Here is a 17408-nt window from a genome sequence, read left to right on the forward strand (position 1 = left end):
AACCAGACCTGGAACAAAGGTAAGCAGGCCAAAAAGCCTGCTGCTGCCTCTAAGACAGCATGAAGGAATGGCCCCCTATCCGGTAACGGATCTAGTAGGGGGCAGACTTTCACTCTTTGCCCAGGCGTGGGCAAGAGATGTCCAGGATCCCTGGGCGCTGGAAATTATATCCCAGGGATACCTTCTGGATTTCAAAGCTTCCCCCCCAAAAGGGAGATTTCACCTTTCACAATTATCTGCAAACCATATAAAGAGAGAGGCATTCTTACACTGTGTATGAGACCTCCTAGTTATGGGAGTGATCCATCCAGTTCCAAAGGAGGAACAGGGACAGGGTTTTTACTCAAATCTGTTTGTGGTTCCCAAAAAATAGGGAACCTTCAGACCAATTTTGGATCTAAAGATCTTAAACAAATTCCTCAGAGTTCCATCATTCAAGATGGAAACTATTCGTACCATCCTACCTATGATCCAGGAGGGTCAATATATGACTACAGTGGATTTAAAGGATGCTTACCTTCACATTCCAATACACAAAGATCATCATCGGTTTCTCAGGTTTGCCTTTCTAGACAAGCATTACCAGTTTGTAGCCCTTCCCTTTGGATTAGCTACAGCCCCAAGAATCTTTACGAAGGTTCTGGGGTCACTCCTGGCGGTCCTAAGACCGCGGGGCATATCAGTGGCCCTTTTTTTAGACGACATCCTGATTCAGGCGTCAAACTTCCAAATTGCCAAGTCTCATACGGACGTAGTACTGGCATTTCTGAGATCGCATGGGTGGAAAGTGAACGAGGAAAAGAGTTCTCTATCCCCACTCACAAAAGTTTCCTTCCTAGGGACTCTGATAGATTCTGTAGAAATGAAAATTTACCTGACGGAGTCCAGGTTATCAAAGCTTCTAAATTCCTGCCGTGTTCTTCATTCCATTCCGCGCCCTTCAGTGGCTCAGTGCATGGAAGTAATCGGCTTAATGGTAGCGGCAATGGACATAGTGACGTTTGCATGACTACATCTCAAACCGCTGCAACTATGCATGCTCAGTCAGTGGAACGGGGATTACACAGATTTGTCCCCTCTACTAAATCTGGATCAAGAGACCAGGGATTCTCTTCTCTGGTGGCTATCTCGGGTCCATCTGTCCAAAGGTATGACCTTTCGCAGGCCAGATTGGACAATTGTAACAACAGATGCCAGCCTTCTGGGTTGGGGTGCAGTCTGGAACTCCCTGAAGGCTCAGAGATCGTGGACTCAGGAGGAGACACTCCTTCCAATAAATATTCTGGAACTGAGAGCGATACTCAATGCTCTTCAGGCTTGGCCTCAGTTAGCAACTCTGAGGTACATCAGATTTCAGTCGGACAACATCACGACTGTGGCTTACATCAACCATCAAGGGGGAACAAGAAGTTCTCTAGCGATGTTAGAAGTCTTAAAGATAATTCGCTGGGCAGAGATTCACTCTTGCCACCTATCAGCTATCCATATCCCAGGTGTAGAGAACTGGGAGGCGGATTTTCTAAGTCGTCAGACTTTTCATCCGGGAGAGTGGTAACTCCATCCGGAGGTGTTTGCCCAATTGATTCATCGTTGGGGAAAACCAGAACTGGATCTCATGGCGTCTCGCCAGAACGCCAAGCTTCCTTGTTACGGATCCAGGTCCAGGGACCCCAAGGCGACGCTGATAGATGCTCTAGCAGCGCCCTGGTCTTTCAACCTGGCTTATGTGTTTCCACCGTTTCCTCTGCTCCCTCGACTGATTGCCAAGGTCAAGCAGGAGAGAGCATCAGTGATTTTGATAGCGCCTGCATGGCCACGCAGGACCTGGTATGCAGATCTGGTGAACATGTCATCCTTTCCACCATGGACTCTGCCTCTGAGACAGGACCTTCTACGTCAGGGTCCTTTCAACCATCCAAATCTAATTTCTCGGAGACTGACTGCCTGGAGATTGAACGCTTGATTTTATCAAAGCGTGGCTTCTCCGAGTCAGTCATTGATACCTTAATACAGGCACGAAAGCCTGTTACCAGGAAAATTTACCATAAGATATGGCGTAAATATCTTTATTGGTGTGAATCCAAAGGTTACTCATAGAGTAAGGTCAGGATTCCCAGAATATTATCCTTTCTTCAAGATGGTTTGGAAAAGGGATTGTCAGCTAATTCTTTAAAAGGACAAATTTCTGCTCTGTCTATTCTTTTGCACAAGCGTCTGGCAGATGTTCCAGATGTTCAGGCATTTTGTCAGGCTTTGGTTAGAATCAAGCCTGTGTTTAAACATGTTGCTCCCCCATGGAGCTTAAATTTGGTTCTTAAGGTTCTTCAAGGAGTTCCGTTTGAATCTCTTCATTCCATAGATATCAAACTTTTATCTTGGAAAGTTCTTTTTTTGGTAGCTATTTCCTCGGCTCGTAGAGTCTCCGAGTTATCAGCTTTACAATGTGATTCTCCTTATCTGATCTTCCATACGGATAAGGTAGTCCTGCGTTCCAAACCTGGGTTTTTACCTAAGGTGGTATCTAACAAGAATATCAATCAAGAGATTGTTGTTCCATCCTTGTGTCCTAATCCTTCTTCAAAGAAGGAAAGTCTATTACACAATCTGGACGTGGTTCGTGCTTTAAAGTTTTACTTACAAGCTACTAAAGATTTTCGTCAAACATCTGCTTTGTTTGTTGTCTACTCTGGACAGAGGAGAGGTCAAAAGGCTTCAGCAACCTCTCTTTCTTTTTGGCTAAGAAGCATAATCCGCTTACCCTATGAGACTGCTGGACAGCAGCCTCCTGAAAGGATTACAGCTCATTCGACTAGAGCTGTGGCTTCCACTTGGGCCTTTAAAAATGAGGCTTCTGTTGAAAAGATTTGCAAGGCGGCGACTTGGTCTTCGCTTCATACTTTTTCCAAATTCTACAAATTTGATACTTTTGCTTCTTCGGAGGCTATTTTTGGGAGAAAGGTTTTACAGGCAGTGGTACCTTCCGTTTAAGTACCTGCCTTGTCCCTCTCTTCATCCCTGTACTTTAGCTTTGGTATTGGTATCCCACAAGTAATGGATGATCCGTGGACTGGATACACCTTACAAGAGAAAACACAATTTATGCTTACCTGATAAATTTATTTCTCTTGTGGTGTAACCAGTCCACGGCCCGCCCTGTCATTTTAAGGCAGGTAATTTTTTTCATTTAAACTACAGTCACCACTGCCCCCTATGGTTTCTCCTTTCTCTGCGTGCTTTCGGTCGAATGACTGGATATGGCAGTTTGGGGAGGAGCTATATAACAGCTCTGCTGTGGTGTCCTCTTGCAACTTCCTGTTGGGAATGAGAATATCCCACAAGTAATGGATGATCCGTGGACTGGATACACCACAAGAGAAATAAATTTATCAGGTAAGCATAAATTGTGTTTTTATTTTTTTTCTTAATACTTTGCACCGGCAGTTAGTTTATTTTTTTTCTTAATAGTTTGTACGGGCGGTTGTTTTTTTTAAAAAACAGAATTTATGCTTACCTGATAAATTACTTTCTCCAACGGTGTGTCCGGTCCACGGCGTCATCCTTACTTGTGGGAATATCTCTTCCCCAACAGGAAATGGCAAAGAGTCCCAGCAAAGCTGTCCATATAGTCCCTCCTAGGCTCCGCCCACCCCAGTCATTCGACCGACGGACAGGAGGAAAAAAACAGGAGAAACTATAGGGTGCCGTGGTGACTGTAGTTAGAGAAAATAATTCATCAAACCTGATTAAAAAACCAGGGCGGGCCGTGGGCCGGACACACCGTTGGAGAAAGTAATTTATCAGGTAAGCATAAATTCTGTTTTCTCCAACATTGGTGTGTCCGGTCCACGGCGTCATCCTTACTTGTGGGAACCAATACCAAAGCTTTAGGACACGGATGAAGGGAGGGAGCAAATCAGGTTACCTAAACAGAAGGCACCACGGCTTGCAAAACCTTTCTCCCAAAAATAGCCTCTGAAGAAGCAAAAGTATCAAATTTGTAAAATTTGGCAAAAGTGTGCAGTGAAGACCAAGTCGCTGCCTTACATATCTGATCAACAGAAGCCTCGTTCTTGAAGGCCCATGTGGAAGCCACAGCCCTAGTGGAGTGAGCTGTGATTCTTTCTGGAGGTTGCCGTCCGGCAGTCTCGTAAGCCAATCGGATGATGCTTTTAAGCCAAAAAGAAAGAGAGGTAGAAGTCGCTTTTTGACCTCTCCTTTTACCAGAATAGACGACAAACAGAGAAGAAGTTTGTCTGAACTCTTTTGTAGCTTCTAAATAGAATTTTAGAGCACGGACTACGTCTAAATTGTGTAACAAACGTTCCTTCTTTGAAACTGGATTCGGACATAAAGAAGGAACAACTATCTCCTGGTTAATATTTTTGTTAGAAACAACCTTTGGAAGAAAACCAGGCTTAGTACGCAAAACAACCTTATCTGCATGGAACACCAGATAGGGCGGAGTACACTGCAGAGCAGATAACTCAGAAACTCTTCTAGCAGAAGAAATAGCAACCAAAAACAGAACTTTCCAAGATAACAACTTAATATCTATGGAATGTAGAGGTTCAAACGGAACCCCTTGAAGAACTGAAAGAACTAGATTTAAACTCCAGGGAGGAGTCAAAGGTCTGTAAACAGGCTTGATCCTAACCAGAGCCTGAACAAATGCTTGAACATCTGGCACAGCTGCCAGTCGTTTGTGTAATAAGACAGATAAAGCAGAAATCTGTCCCTTTAGAGAACTTGCTGATAATCCTTTATCCAAACCTTCTTGTAGAAAGGAAAGGATCTTAGGGATTTTGATCTTATTCCATAAGAATCCCTTGGATTCACACCAGCAGATATATCTTTTCCATATTTTATGGTAAATTTTTCTAGTTACCAGTTTTCTGGCTTGAACTAGAGTATCTATCACAGAATCTGAAAACCCACGATTTGATAGAATCAAGCGTTCAATTTCCAAGCCGTCAGCTGGAGGGAAACTAGATTTGGATGTTCGAATGGACCTTGTACTAGAAGATCCTGTCTCAAAGGTAACTTCCATGGTGGAGCCGATGACATATTCACCAGGTCTGCATACCAAGTCTTGCGTGGCCACGCAGGAGCTATCAAGATCACCGAGGCCCTCTCCTGCTTGATCCTGGCTACCAGCCTGGGAATGAGAGGAAACGGTGGAAACACATAGGCTAGGTTGAAGGTCCAAGGCGCTACTAGTGCATCCACTAGAGTCGCCTTGGGATCCCTGGATCTGGACCCGTAGCAAGGAACCTTGAAGTTCTGACGAGACGCCATAAGATCCATATCTGGAATGCCCCATAATCGAGTCAACTGGGCAAAGATCTCCGGGTGGAGTTCCCACTCCCCCGGATGGAATGTCTGACGACTCAGATAATCCGCCTCCCAGTTTTCCACACCTGGGATGTGGATCGCAGATAGGTGGCAGGAGTGATCCTCTACCCATTTTATTATTTTGGTCACTTCTTTCATCGCCAGGGAACTCCTTGTTCCCCCTGATTATTGATATAAGCAACAGTCGTCATGTTGTCTGATTGGAATCTTATGAATCTGGCCTTTGCTAGTTGAGGCCAAGCCCTGAGAGCATTGAATATCGCTCTCAGTTCCAGAATGTTTATCGGGAGAAGAGACTCTTCCCGAGACCATAGTCCCTGAGCCTTCAGGGATTTCCAGACCGCGCCCCAGCCCACTAGACTGGCGTCGGTCGTGACGATGACTCACTCTGGTCTGCGGAAGCTCATTCCCTGGGACAGGTGGTCCAGGGTTAGCCACCAACGGAGTGAGTCTCTGGTCTTCTGATCTACTTGAATCACTGGAGACAAGTCTGTATAGTCCCCATTCCACTGTTTCAGCATGCACAGTTGTAATGGTCTTAGATGAATTTGCACAAAAGGAACTATGTCCATTGCTGCAACCATCAATCCTACTACTTCCATGCACTGAGCTACGGAAGGACGAGGAATAGAATGAAGAACTTGACAAGCGTTTAGAAGTTTTGACTTTCTGACTTCTGTCAGGAAAATCCTCATTTCTAAAGAATCTATTATTGTTCCCAAGAAGGGAACTCTTGTCGACGGAGACAGGGAACTTTTTTCTATGTTCACCTTCCATCCGTGAGATCTGAGAAAAACCAGAACGATGTCTGTGTGAGCCTTTGCCTTTGAAAGAGATGACGCTTGTATTAGAATGTCGTCCAAGTACGGTACTACTGCAATGCCCCTTGGTCTTAGAACCGCTAGAAGGGATCCGAGTACCTTTGTTAAAATCCTTGGAGCAGTAGCTAACCCGAATGGGAGGGCCACAAACTTGTAATGTTTGTCCAGAAAGGCAAACCTTAGGAACTGATGATGTTCTTTGTGGATAGGAATATGTAGATATGCATCCTTTAGATCCACGGTAGTCATAAATTGACCTTCCTGGATGGTGGGTAGAATCGTTCGAATGGTTTCCATTTTGAACGATGGTACTCTGAGAAATTTGTTTAGGATCTTTAAATCCAGAATTGGTCTGAAAGTTCCCTCTTTTTTGGGAACTACAAACAGATTTGAGTAAAATCCCATTCCTTGTTCCGCCGTTGGAACTGGGTGTATCACTCCCATCTTTAACAGGTCTTCTACACAATGTAAGAATGCCTGTCTCTTTATTTGGTTTGAGGATAAGTGAGACATGTGGAACCTTCCCCTTGGGGGTAGTTCCTTGAATTCCAGAAGATAACCCTGAGAAACTATTTCTAGTGTCCAGGGATCTTGAACATCTCTTGCCCAAGCCTGAGCAAAGAGAGAGAGTCTGCCCCCTACTAGATCCGGTCCCGGATCGGGGGCTACTCCTTCATGCTGTTTTGTTAGCAGCAGCAGGCTTCTTGGCCTGCTTACCCTTGTTCCAGCCTTGCGTCGGTTTCCAGGCTGGTTTGGATTGAGAAGTATTACCCTCTTGTTTAGAGGATGCAGAGTTAGAGGCCGGTCCGTTCCTGAAATTGCGAAAGGAATGAAAATTAGACTTATTCTTGGCTTTGAAAGGCCTATCTTGTGGGAGGGCATGGCCCTTTCCCCCAGTGATGTCTGAAATAATCTCTTTCAATTCTGGCCCAAAGAGAGTCTTACCCTTGAAGGGGATATTAAGTAATTTTGTCTTGGAAGATACATCCGCTGACCAAGACTTTAGCCAAAGCGCTCTGCGCGCCACAATTGCAAACCCTGAATTTTTCGCCGCTAATCTAGCTAGTTGCAAAGTGGCATCTAAAATAAAAGAATTAGCCAACTTGAGTGCGTGAACTCTGTCCATAACCTCCTCATACGGAGTCTCTCTACTGAGCGACTTTTCTAGTTCCTCGAACCAGAACCACGCTGCTGTAGTGACAGGAACAATGCATGAAATGGGTTGCAGGAGGTAACCTTGCTGTACAAAAATCTTTTTAGGAAAACCCTCCAATTTTTTATCCATAGGATCTTTGAAAGCACAATTATCCTCGATAGGAATAGTAGTGCGCTAGTTTTTTAGTAGAAACTGCCCCCTCGACCTTAGGGACTGTCTGCCATAAGTTCTTTCTGGGGTCGACCATAGGAAATAATTTCTTAAATATAGGGGGGGGGGGACAAAAGGTATGCCGGGCTTCTCCCACTCCTTATTCACTATATCCGCCACCCGCTTGGGTATAGGAAAAGCGTCAGGGTGCACCGGAACCTCTAGGAACTTGTCCATCTTGCATAATTTTTCTGGAATGACCAGGTTGTCACAATCATCCAGAGTAGATAACACCTCCTTAAGCAGTGTGCGGAGATGCTCTAATTTAAATTTAAATGTCACAACATCAGGTTCTGCTTGTTGAGAAATTTTACCTGAATCTGAAATTTCCCCATCCGACAAAACCTCCCTCATGACCCCTTCAGATTGGTGTGAGGGTATGACAGAGCAATTATCATCAGCGCCCTCCTGCTCTACAGTGTTTAAAACAGAGCAATCACGCTTTCTCTGATATGCAGGCATTTTGGATAAAATATTTGCTATGGAGTTATCCATTACTGCCGTTAATTGTTGCATAGTAATAAGCATTGGCGCGCTAGAAGTACTAGGGGCCTCCTGCGTGGGCAAAACTGGTGTAGACACAGAAGGAGATGATGTAGAACTATCTACTCCCTTCATCTGATGAATCATCTTGGGCAACTTTACTATCTGTGGCAATACTGTCCTTACTTTGTTTGGACGCTATGGCACAATTATCACACAATTTTGAAGGGGGACACACATTGATCTTCAAACATATAGAACATAGCTTATCTGAAGGTGCAGACATGTTAAACAGGCTTAAACTTGTCAAAAAAGTACAAAAACCGTTTTAAAACAAAACCGTTACTGTCTCTTTAAATTTTAAACAGTGCACACTTTATTACTGAATATGTGAAAAAGTATGAAGGAATTTTCACCACAGTGTCTTAAAGCATTCAAAGTATTGCACACCAATTTTCAGAGCTTTAACCCTTAAAATAAAGAAACCGGAGCCGGTTACAGTTTTAACCCCTCTACAGTCCCAGCTACAGCCTTTGCTGCGACTTTACCAAACCCAGGGGGGAATACGATACCAGATGAAGCCTTCTAGGAACTTTTCCAACTACTTTCAGATCCTCACACACACATGCATCTGCATGTCTTGCTCTCAAAAGTAACTGCGCATTAATGGCGCGAAAATGAGGCTCAGTCTACAACTGGGAAGGCCCTTCCTGACTGGAAAGGTGTCTAACACAGTGCCTGACGTTAAAAAACGTTCCCCAAGCTTATAAGTGTGAATTACAAGCATAAACATGTATAAAATGCCCAAATAAAGCAATCGATTTTGCCCATAAAAGTGTCTACCAATTTTATAGCCCATATTAAGCCCTTTATTCTGTTTGAGACTAAGAAAATGGCTTACCGGTCCCCATGAGGGGAAATGACAGCCTTCCAGCATTACACAGTCTTGTTAGAAATATGGCTAGTCATACCTTAAGCAGAAAAGTCTGCTAACTGTTTCCCCCAACTGAAGTTACTTCATCTCAACAGTCCTATGTGGAAACAGCAAACGATTTTAGTTACTGTCTGCTAAAATCATCTTCCTCTCACAAACAGAACTCTTCATCTTTTTCTGTTTCAGAGTAAATAGTACATACCAGCACTATTTTAAAATAACAAACTCTTGATAGTAGAATTAAAAAACTACAACTAAACACCACATACTCTTAACCATGTCCGTGGAGATGTTGCCTGTGCAACGGCAAAGAGAATGACTGGGGTGGGCGGAGCCTAGGAGGGACTATATGGACAGCTTTGCTGGGACTCTTTGCCATTTCCTGTTGGGGAAGAGATATTCCCACAAGTAAGGATGACGCCGTGGACCGGACACACCAATGTTGGAGAAAAAAAAATACTTATTGCAGGCGATTATTTTTTTATTATTATTACTTATTGCGGACGGGTAGGTTTTATTTTTTTTAATACTTTTTGCAGGCGGTTATTTTTTTTAATGTTTTTTGTAATGCTCTGTTTGCCTTTGATGCATCCCGGTGGATTCCGAAAATGGCAGGGTGGCAAAATAATCACCATGGATGCAGCTTTGCTGCATCCAGGTGAATTATTTTGGCCTCGCGCTGCCCAGCGCAGCCAACATTCCTTTGAGGATGCGTGCGCAACTGCCAACTGCGACAGGTGTGTTACATACGCGATTATAGTATAGATAAAACAAAATAATGGAGGATCAGCTAATTACCGCCTTGGTGTATAGTTAAACAATTAAGCTATATTAAAAGTTAATAGCACAATTATGGTGGTAACGTGTATCGTCTGGAAACAATGTTCCTTTTCTGGGGGGGTTTTACTTTAAAATAGGCTTTATGTTGTTCAATGCAATTTGCAAAACATTTCTGAAAATAAATGAACTACATTAATCCCTGGGCTGCATGTTAAAGCAATTTAGGAATGTTTAGTAATTTTATGCCTCAAACAGCTAAAACATATCATAACCATATCTGGTAACACAAGTTATAGATGAATATTCAATTACAGCCCTAAAACGTGCATTTTTCATAGTGAATTATTTTTATATACAATGAAGCAAAGGATTTACTCATTTTGACATATTATCCTCTTGTTTGTCATTACCAGTGGCTGGCAGCGTCCATCATACCAAAACCAAAAAAATCCAAAAACATGCACATAAATATATCAGAAATCCCATAATATAGGCAATGTCCGAAACCCCTCCAGGAGATTAACTGGTAAAATAGAAGTGTTGTTGGGGTTTGCAATGTTATAATTATGTTTATAATACCAAACTCTCATTGCACAGATTACCAACTTAACACCAACCAGCAGGCAAGTCTGAGATAAAAGTAGGACAAATTAAAAAAAAACAAACCCACAAAAGCTAACAAATATTCCTGCAGGAGATATGGCACAAGCTGTAATATATAAAACGGACTTACTTACAAACACCCATTAGTGTCTATGCTACAAACGTTATTCTAGAAAGGCCAAGTCTTGCTGCAGGATTAACAACAGTTTCAGGAACGGGAGGCAAATGGAGCAGATAAAGAAATGTCACCAATTTCAGCCAAATACTTATGTTTGTAACTTGCTATGATTGACTGATTGGCCACTAAATAAATTCAGAACAAATTATATAATGTACACTCCAGGCATTTGTAAGTTGATGGAGTGATGAAAACATTATTATTGGGCACTTATGGTTCTCACTTGCTGTTGCACAAAATAAAGACCATGTGGGTTTGAGGAGGTGAGGAAGCATTTTGTAGTTTGTTCCAAGAGACCTCCAAAGTTGCACAATCCCAAAAGGATCCAATACTGCATGAGTAGAAGCTTCATACTCTTGTGCACTAACATTGCATCTTGCGCACAGTCCGGGAAAACTTCCTAGTTTCCTTCTCCGTCTTTAGCCACTTCCTGACCCAGGTTATGACCAGTCTGTCATCTACTCGGTGTCCCATTAGCAGCACTGTGGCTCCGGGCTCTTGGAGATCTGGGCAAGCACAGTTATCACCATCTGTAAGCCAAAGAACGGTCTTCTTGATCTCTTCCTCTGACCAGCCTTTGGTCTTATACATGGTCCTGCTCTTCACCTCTGGGATCACTGTGAGGTCTCCATCCATGGAAGACACTGAGCGAAGATTGACCTTAATAGCTGGGAGATAGAACAATCATGGTGAGGATTAGCAAAACAAACCCAGACACATGGTGAGAAATAGCAAGCCAAAGCCAGACACATGGTGAGGATTAACAAAACAAACCCAGACACATGGTGAGGAATAGAAAGACAAAGCCAGACACATGGTGAGGAATAGCAAGACAAAGCCAGACACATGGTGAGAAATAGCAAGCCAAAGCCAGACACATGGTGAGGATTAGCAAGACAAAAGCCAGACACATGGTGAGGATTAGCAAGACAAAAGCCAGACACATGGTGAGGATTAGCAAGACAAAAGCCAGACACATGGTGAGGATTAGCAAAACAAAAGCAGACACATGGTGAGGAATAGCAAGACAAAGCCAGACACATGGTGAGAAATAGCAAGACAAAAGCCAGACACATGGTGAGGATTAGCAAGACAAAAGCCAGACACATGGTGAGGATTAGCTAAACAAAGCCAGACACATGGTGAGGATTAGCTAAACAAAGCCAGACACATGGTGAGGATTAGCAAAACAAAAGCAGACACATGGTGAGGATTAGCAAGACAAAGCCAGACACATGGTGAGGATTAGCAAGACAAAGCCAGACACATGGTGAGGATTAGCAAAACAAAAGCAGACACATGGTGAGGAATAGCAAAACAAAAGCAGACACATGGTGAGGATTAGCAAAACAAAAGCAGACACATGGTGAGGATTAGCAAGACAAAGCCAGAAACATGGTGAGGAATAGCAAGGCAAAGCCAGGCACATGGTGAGGATTAGCAAGACAAAGCAGACACATGGTGAGGAATAGCAAGCCAAAGCCAGACACATGGTGAGGATTAACAAAACAAACCCAGACACATGGTGAGGAATAGAAAGACAAAGCCAGACACATGGTGAGGAATAGCAAGACAAAGCCAGACACATGGTGAGAAATAGCAAGCCAAAGCCAGACACATGGTGAGGATTAGCAAGACAAAAGCCAGACACATGGTGAGGATTAGCAAGACAAAAGCCAGACACATGGTGAGGATTAGCAAGACAAAAGCCAGACACATGGTGAGGATTAGCAAAACAAAAGCAGACACATGGTGAGGAATAGCAAGACAAAGCCAGACACATGGTGAGAAATAGCAAGACAAAAGCCAGACACATGGTGAGGATTAGCAAGACAAAAGCCAGACACATGGTGAGGATTAGCTAAACAAAGCCAGACACATGGTGAGGATTAGCTAAACAAAGCCAGACACATGGTGAGGATTAGCAAAACAAAAGCAGACACATGGTGAGGATTAGCAAGACAAAGCCAGACACATGGTGAGGATTAGCAAGACAAAGCCAGACACATGGTGAGGATTAGCAAAACAAAAGCAGACACATGGTGAGGAATAGCAAAACAAAAGCAGACACATGGTGAGGATTAGCAAAACAAAAGCAGACACATGGTGAGGATTAGCAAGACAAAGCCAGAAACATGGTGAGGAATAGCAAGGCAAAGCCAGGCACATGGTGAGGATTAGCAAGACAAAGCAGACACATGGTGAGGAATAGCAAGACAAAGCCAGACACATGGTGAGGATTAGCAAGACAAAGCCAGACACATGGTGAGATTAGCAAAACAAAGCCAGACACATGGTGAGGAATAGCAAGACAAAGCCAGACACATGGTGAGGATTAGCAAGACAAAACCAGACACATGGTGAGGATTAGCAAAACAAAAGCAGACACATGGTGAGGAATAGCAAGACAAAGCCAGACACATGGTGAGGAATAGCAAGGCAAAGCCAGACACATGGTGAGGAATAGCAAGACAAAGCCAGACACATGGTGAGGAATAGCAAGGCAAAGCCAGACACATGGTGAGGAATAGCAAGGCAAAGCCAGACACATGGTGAGGAATAGCAAGGCAAAGCCAGATACATGGTGAGGAATAGCAAGGCAAAGCCAGACACATGGTGAGGAATAGCAAGGCAAAGCCAGACACATGGTGAGGAATAGCAAGGCAAAGCCAGACACATGGTGAGGAATAGCAAGTCAAAGCCAGACACATGGTGAGGAATAGCAAGGCAAAGCCAGACACATGGTGAGGAATAGCAAGGCAAAGCCAGACACATGGTGAGGAATAGCAAGGCAAAGCCAGACACATGGTGAGGAATAGCAAGGCAAAGCCAGACACATGGTGAGGAATAGCAAGGCAAAGCCAGACACATGGTGAGGAATAGCAAGGCAAAGCCAGACACATGGTGAGGAATAGCAAGGCAAAGCCAGACACATGGTGAGGAATAGCAAGACAACGCCAGACACATGGTGAGGAATAGCAAGGCAAAGCCAGACACATGGTGAGGAATAGCAAGACAAAGCCAGACACATGGTGAGGATTAGCAAGGCAAAGCCAGACACATGGTGAGGAATAGCAAGACAAAGCCAGACAAATGGTAAAGCAAACCTGAATCCCTTTCCAGGTGTCTCCCAGCAGACAAGGTGAAGATATCACAGCAGCACAGAGTGAGAACATTAAAAGGGAAAGTCTATATGAGAATTGTTATTGTTTTAAAAGATAGATAATGCCTTTATTACCCATTCACAAGTTTTGCATAATCAACACTGTTATATTAATACACTTTTTACCTCTGTGATTACCTTGTATCTGCAGACTGCCCACTTACTGCAGCTATTTTGACAGACTTGCATTTTAGCCAATCAGTGCTGGCTCCTAGGTAACTTCACATGCGTGAGCTCAATGTTATCTGTATGACACACATGAACTTATCCCCTCTAGTGGGTCAAAATGCATTTAGATAAGAGGCAGCCTTCAAGGTCTAAGAAATTAGCATATGAGCCTCCTAGGTTTAGCTTTCAACTAAGAATATTAAGTGAACAAAGCAAAATTGGTGATAAAAGCAAACTGGAATCTGAATCATGAAAGTTTATTTTGGACTGGACTGTCCCTTTAAACTGATTATAACTTTCAGGTTTATATTGTGTCTACTTTTAGTTGTCACAATTGCCCATTAGGGGATATAGATTATTTTAGTGATGTTACATCATAAAACTGAATATTATCTATTTATATGCATCCTATTGTGTCATCTTGCTGAAATATGTTTCCTGTTAATGATGATTAGGAGGAAATGTTGGGAGAATTTAAAGAGACATAAAATAAAAACTGCAAAAAAAGAAAAAAATGATGCAAAAATATGATATTATTACTTTGTTGCTTGTTAATAACTATCGAGATTACCAGTTTTGCGTTAGAAGCTATGAGGTGCTAACGAGCAGTTTTTTATCACCGCTCACTTTCCTACAGTGCTGGTATTACAGGTTTTTACAAACCAGGCGTTAAAAGGCAAGAAGTGAGCGTAGAGCAAAATTGTGCTCCATACCGCACTCCAATACCAGCGCTGCTTAAGCGAGCGGTGAGCTGGTCGTATGTGCTTGTGCACGATTTTCCCATAGACATCAATGGGGAAAGCCGGCTGAGAAAAAGTCTAACACCTGCAATAAAGCAGCGTAAAACTCAGTAACGCCGCCCCATTGATTCCTATGGTGAAATAAAATTTATGTTTACACCTAACACCCTAACATGAAACCCAAGTCTAAACACCCCTAATCTTACACTTATTAACCCCTAATCTGCCGCCCCCGACATTGCCGACACCTACATTATATTTATTAACCCCTAATCTGCCGCTCCAGACACCGCCACCAACTACATTATACTTATTAATCCCTAATCTGCTGCCCCCAACATCGCTGACACCTACATTATTTTTATTAACCCAATATGCCACCCCCAATGTCGCCACAATTTACGTACACTTATTAACCCCTAATCTGCCACCCCCAACGTCGCCGCCACTATATTAAATGTATTAACCCCTAAATCTAAGTTTAACCCTAACCCCAGCACCCCCTAACTTAAATATAATTTAAATAAATCTAAATAAAATTACTATATATAACTACATTATTCCTATTTAAAACTAAATACTTACCTGTAAAATAAACCTTAAGATAGTTACATTGTAGCTAGCTTAGGGTTTATTTTTATTTTACAGGCAAGTTTGTATTTATTTTAACTAGGTAGAATAGTTATTAAATAGTTATTAACTATTTAATAACTATCTAGCTAAAATAAATACAAATTTAACTGTAAAATAAAACCTTACCTAAGTTACAATAACACCTAACACTACACTATAGTTAAATTACATAAATTAAAAACAATTAAATAAAATTAAATTAGCTAAATCACAAAAAAAAAACACTAAATTACAGAAAATAACAAACAAATTACAGATCTTTAAACTAATTACACCTAATCTAATAGCCCTTTCAAAATAAAAAAGCCCCCCCAAAATAAAAAAACCCTAGCCTAAACTAAACTAGGGCCTTTTGCGGGGCATTGCCCCAAAGTAATCAGCTCTTTTACCAGTAAAAAAAAAAAAAGAATACAAACAACCCCCCAACAGTAAAACCCACCACCAACACAACCAACCCCCAAAATAGAATACTAACTAAAAAAACCTAAGCTCCCCATTGCCCTGAAAAGGGCATTTGGATGGGCATTGCCCTTAAAAGGGCATTTAGCTCTATTGCAGCCCAAAGCCCTAACCTAAAAAATAAACCCACCCAATAAACCCTTAAAAAAACCTAACACTAACCCCCTGAAGATTGACTTACTGTTCTGAAGACCGGACATCCATCCTCAAGGAAGCGGCAAAAGTCTTCATCCAACCGGGCCGAAGTCCTCAACGAAGCCGGGAGAAGTCTTCATCTAAGCCGGGTGAAGTGGTCCTCTAGACGGGCAGAAGTCTTCATCCAGCCGGCATCTTCTATCTTTATCCATTCGACGCGGAGCGGGTCCATCTTCAAGACATCCGACGCGGAGCATCCTCTTCATCCGGAGTCTTCTTACTGAATGAAGGTTCCTTTAAATTATGTCATCCAAGATGGCGTCCCTTAGATTCCGATTGGCTGATAGAATTCTATCAGCCAATCGGAATTAAGGGAGAAAAAATCCTATTGGCTGATCCAATAGGATTGAAGTTCAATCCTATTAGCTGATCCAATCAGCCAATAGGATTGAGCTCGCATTCTATTGGCTGTTCCAATCAGCCAATAGAATGCTAGCTCAATCCTATTGGATTGGTTAATATTATTTAACTAGTGTTTGCGAGGTGGGAGTGAGGCGGTTTAGGGGTTAATATATTTATTATAGTGGTGGCGATGTCCGAAGCGCCACATTAGGGGTTACAAAGGGGTTAATAGGTAGTTTATGGGTGTTAGTGTACTTTTTAGCACTTTAGTTATGAGTTTTATGCTACAGCGTTGTAGTGTAAAACTCATAACTACTGACTTTAGAATTTGTTAGGGATCTTGGAAGTAGAGGGTGTACCGCTCACTTTTTGGCCTCCCAGGACAGACTCGTAATACCAGCGCTATGGAAGTTCCATAGAAAAAAAGGGTTTACGAAGTTTCTGTAAGTCGTTTTGCGGTAAGGCCAAAGAAATGTGCGATGCCCCTAAACCTGCAAGACTCGTAATAGCAGCGGTAGTGAAAAAGCAGTGTTAGGACCTGTTAACGCTGCTTTTTCAGCCTAACGCACAACTCGTAATCTAGCCATATGTGTTTAACTCTTGTAAAGTTAGCACCAAAGCAGCAATGCGCTACTGGTAGCTACCAGAATACAGCTAGACAGCCAATGACCAAAAGCATATGTTTGTATCCACCAATCACCATCTAGCTCCCAGTAATGTATTGCTGCTCCTGAGCATATCTAGCTATGATTTTCAACAAGGGATCCAAAGAGAACAAAGTAAAATTGATAACAGAATTGTTTTTTTTTTTGTTTTTTTTAAAGTCTCTTGACATTCTAATGATCTGTCTGAACCATTAAAATTTAAATTGTGCCTTTCATTTCCCTTTAAAGGGGCCATAATAAAATGCTGTAATATGCTAGATAATTTTATTATCACACTATTGCTTGGAGAGATCTATGTGTTTAACCCCTGAAAAGGATTAAACAAAGAGTTAAAGCCAGCTGTGGAATAGCAATTCTTAGATGAGTACAGCCAGTCATTGGTTGCTTCATACATATTCCCTCCCTGATTGGCTCACCAGAAATGTTTAGTTCCAGACCAGTAGTCCATTGTGGTTTTGGAGATGACTTTATGTGTTAAATTTGCAGGGGTTAATCAATCATGTACACTTACAACAATAAAATACTT

At 42.4% G+C, this 17408-nt stretch overlaps 1 protein-coding gene across 3 annotated transcripts in view; it reads right to left on the reverse strand.

Moving 5' to 3' along the window:
* Window positions 1–9941: 9941 nt before the first annotated feature.
* Window positions 9942–17408, reverse strand: part of LOC128652161 (secreted frizzled-related protein 2-like) — a 52858-nt gene continuing 45391 nt past the window's right edge. For all 3 annotated transcript variants that reach the window (XM_053705102.1, XM_053705103.1, XM_053705104.1), the window contains one exon: window positions 9942–11185. In XM_053705102.1, coding sequence (XP_053561077.1) covers window positions 10881–11185 — 305 coding nt within the window. In that variant the 3' untranslated portion in view covers window positions 9942–10880. The remainder of the gene's footprint in view (window positions 11186–17408) is intronic.

Source organism: Bombina bombina, chromosome 3, assembly GCF_027579735.1.
Source record: "Bombina bombina isolate aBomBom1 chromosome 3, aBomBom1.pri, whole genome shotgun sequence".
In the NCBI taxonomy this organism is placed as follows: Eukaryota; Metazoa; Chordata; class Amphibia; order Anura; family Bombinatoridae; genus Bombina; species Bombina bombina.